The 885-nt window shown below is 44.5% G+C and overlaps 1 protein-coding gene across 1 annotated transcript in view; it reads right to left on the bottom strand.

The window, feature by feature from the left end:
• The window catches only part of LOC119588232, a 29,402-nt gene that overhangs the window by 6,061 nt on the left and 22,456 nt on the right, over positions 1-885 (bottom strand). The window contains exon 6 of the mRNA XM_037936931.1: positions 782-821. Coding sequence (XP_037792859.1) covers positions 782-821 — 40 coding nt within the window. The remainder of the gene's footprint in view (positions 1-781; positions 822-885) is intronic.

The raw sequence follows: 885 nt of genomic DNA, 5'->3' as shown, positions 1-885 counted from the left end.
GAAAATTTTAACCACACGTTTGCAATGCCCGAGGAGGCCTTGTGAGAAGGGTTGCAGGCCGTGGAAAGGGGTCAGTGTGAGGGTGGTAGCGTGAATGCAGCCTGTATTAAACCTCAAGTGTACAGGATTTCTGTATTGTTGTTGTTTCGGTATTTCAGTTCTTTATTCTCCTTCATCTGGCTTGTCTACTTTTTCTTTTTATTTCGCTCTGTCTCTCTGTGTCTGTATTTCTCTCTTTCTCTTTCCCCGTCCCTCTCTCCGTTCTCTCTCACCGTCCTCTCTTTCCGTCCCTTCCTCCCTCTCTGCCATTCTTATTTTTCAATTCTTGTGTTTATTTTCTTCCTCTCTGGGTTTTCCCCCAGTCGATCCTCGCCTTCCTCCATCTTTTCTTTTCTCTTTTCCTTTCTCTTTGTATGTCTCCATCTCTTTCCCTTTCTCCCCTCCATATCTCCCTCACAAACACTCACCCTGCCTGTCTTCTCTCTCTCTCTCTCTCCATGTACCCAATATCTTCGTCATTCACTCCATTCTTTCTCTCCTCGTCTCTTTCTCTTCTTTCCCCATCTCCTCTGACCTCTTTCTCTCGCCTTCCAGTGACCTAGTAATCCCTATGCAGCAGAAGCAGCAAGAGAAAAAAAACGTCTCCAACGATTACTACACAATAATAAACACTGCAAGAATAAACATAATGTGAGAACAAACATTCTCTCAGGTCTCTGTCCGTATGCAAAAGGGGACGAACAGAGACACACTCAGGGTATAATTCTGTCGTTCTGCATACGCTCTCGGCCATTTAGCACACCTAGGAGCTCGTAATGACTCTGTTAGGGAAATAACCGAGGCGGGAATGAATGTTTATAAACTGCTTTTTTGCAGATATTACTG

The sequence above is a fragment of the Penaeus monodon genome, chromosome 23 (assembly GCF_015228065.2).
Source record: "Penaeus monodon isolate SGIC_2016 chromosome 23, NSTDA_Pmon_1, whole genome shotgun sequence".
NCBI classification, from domain to species: Eukaryota; Metazoa; Arthropoda; class Malacostraca; order Decapoda; family Penaeidae; genus Penaeus; species Penaeus monodon.
The sequence above is the reverse complement of the archived record's forward strand: the minus strand, read 5'-3'. Positions and strand labels throughout refer to the sequence as shown.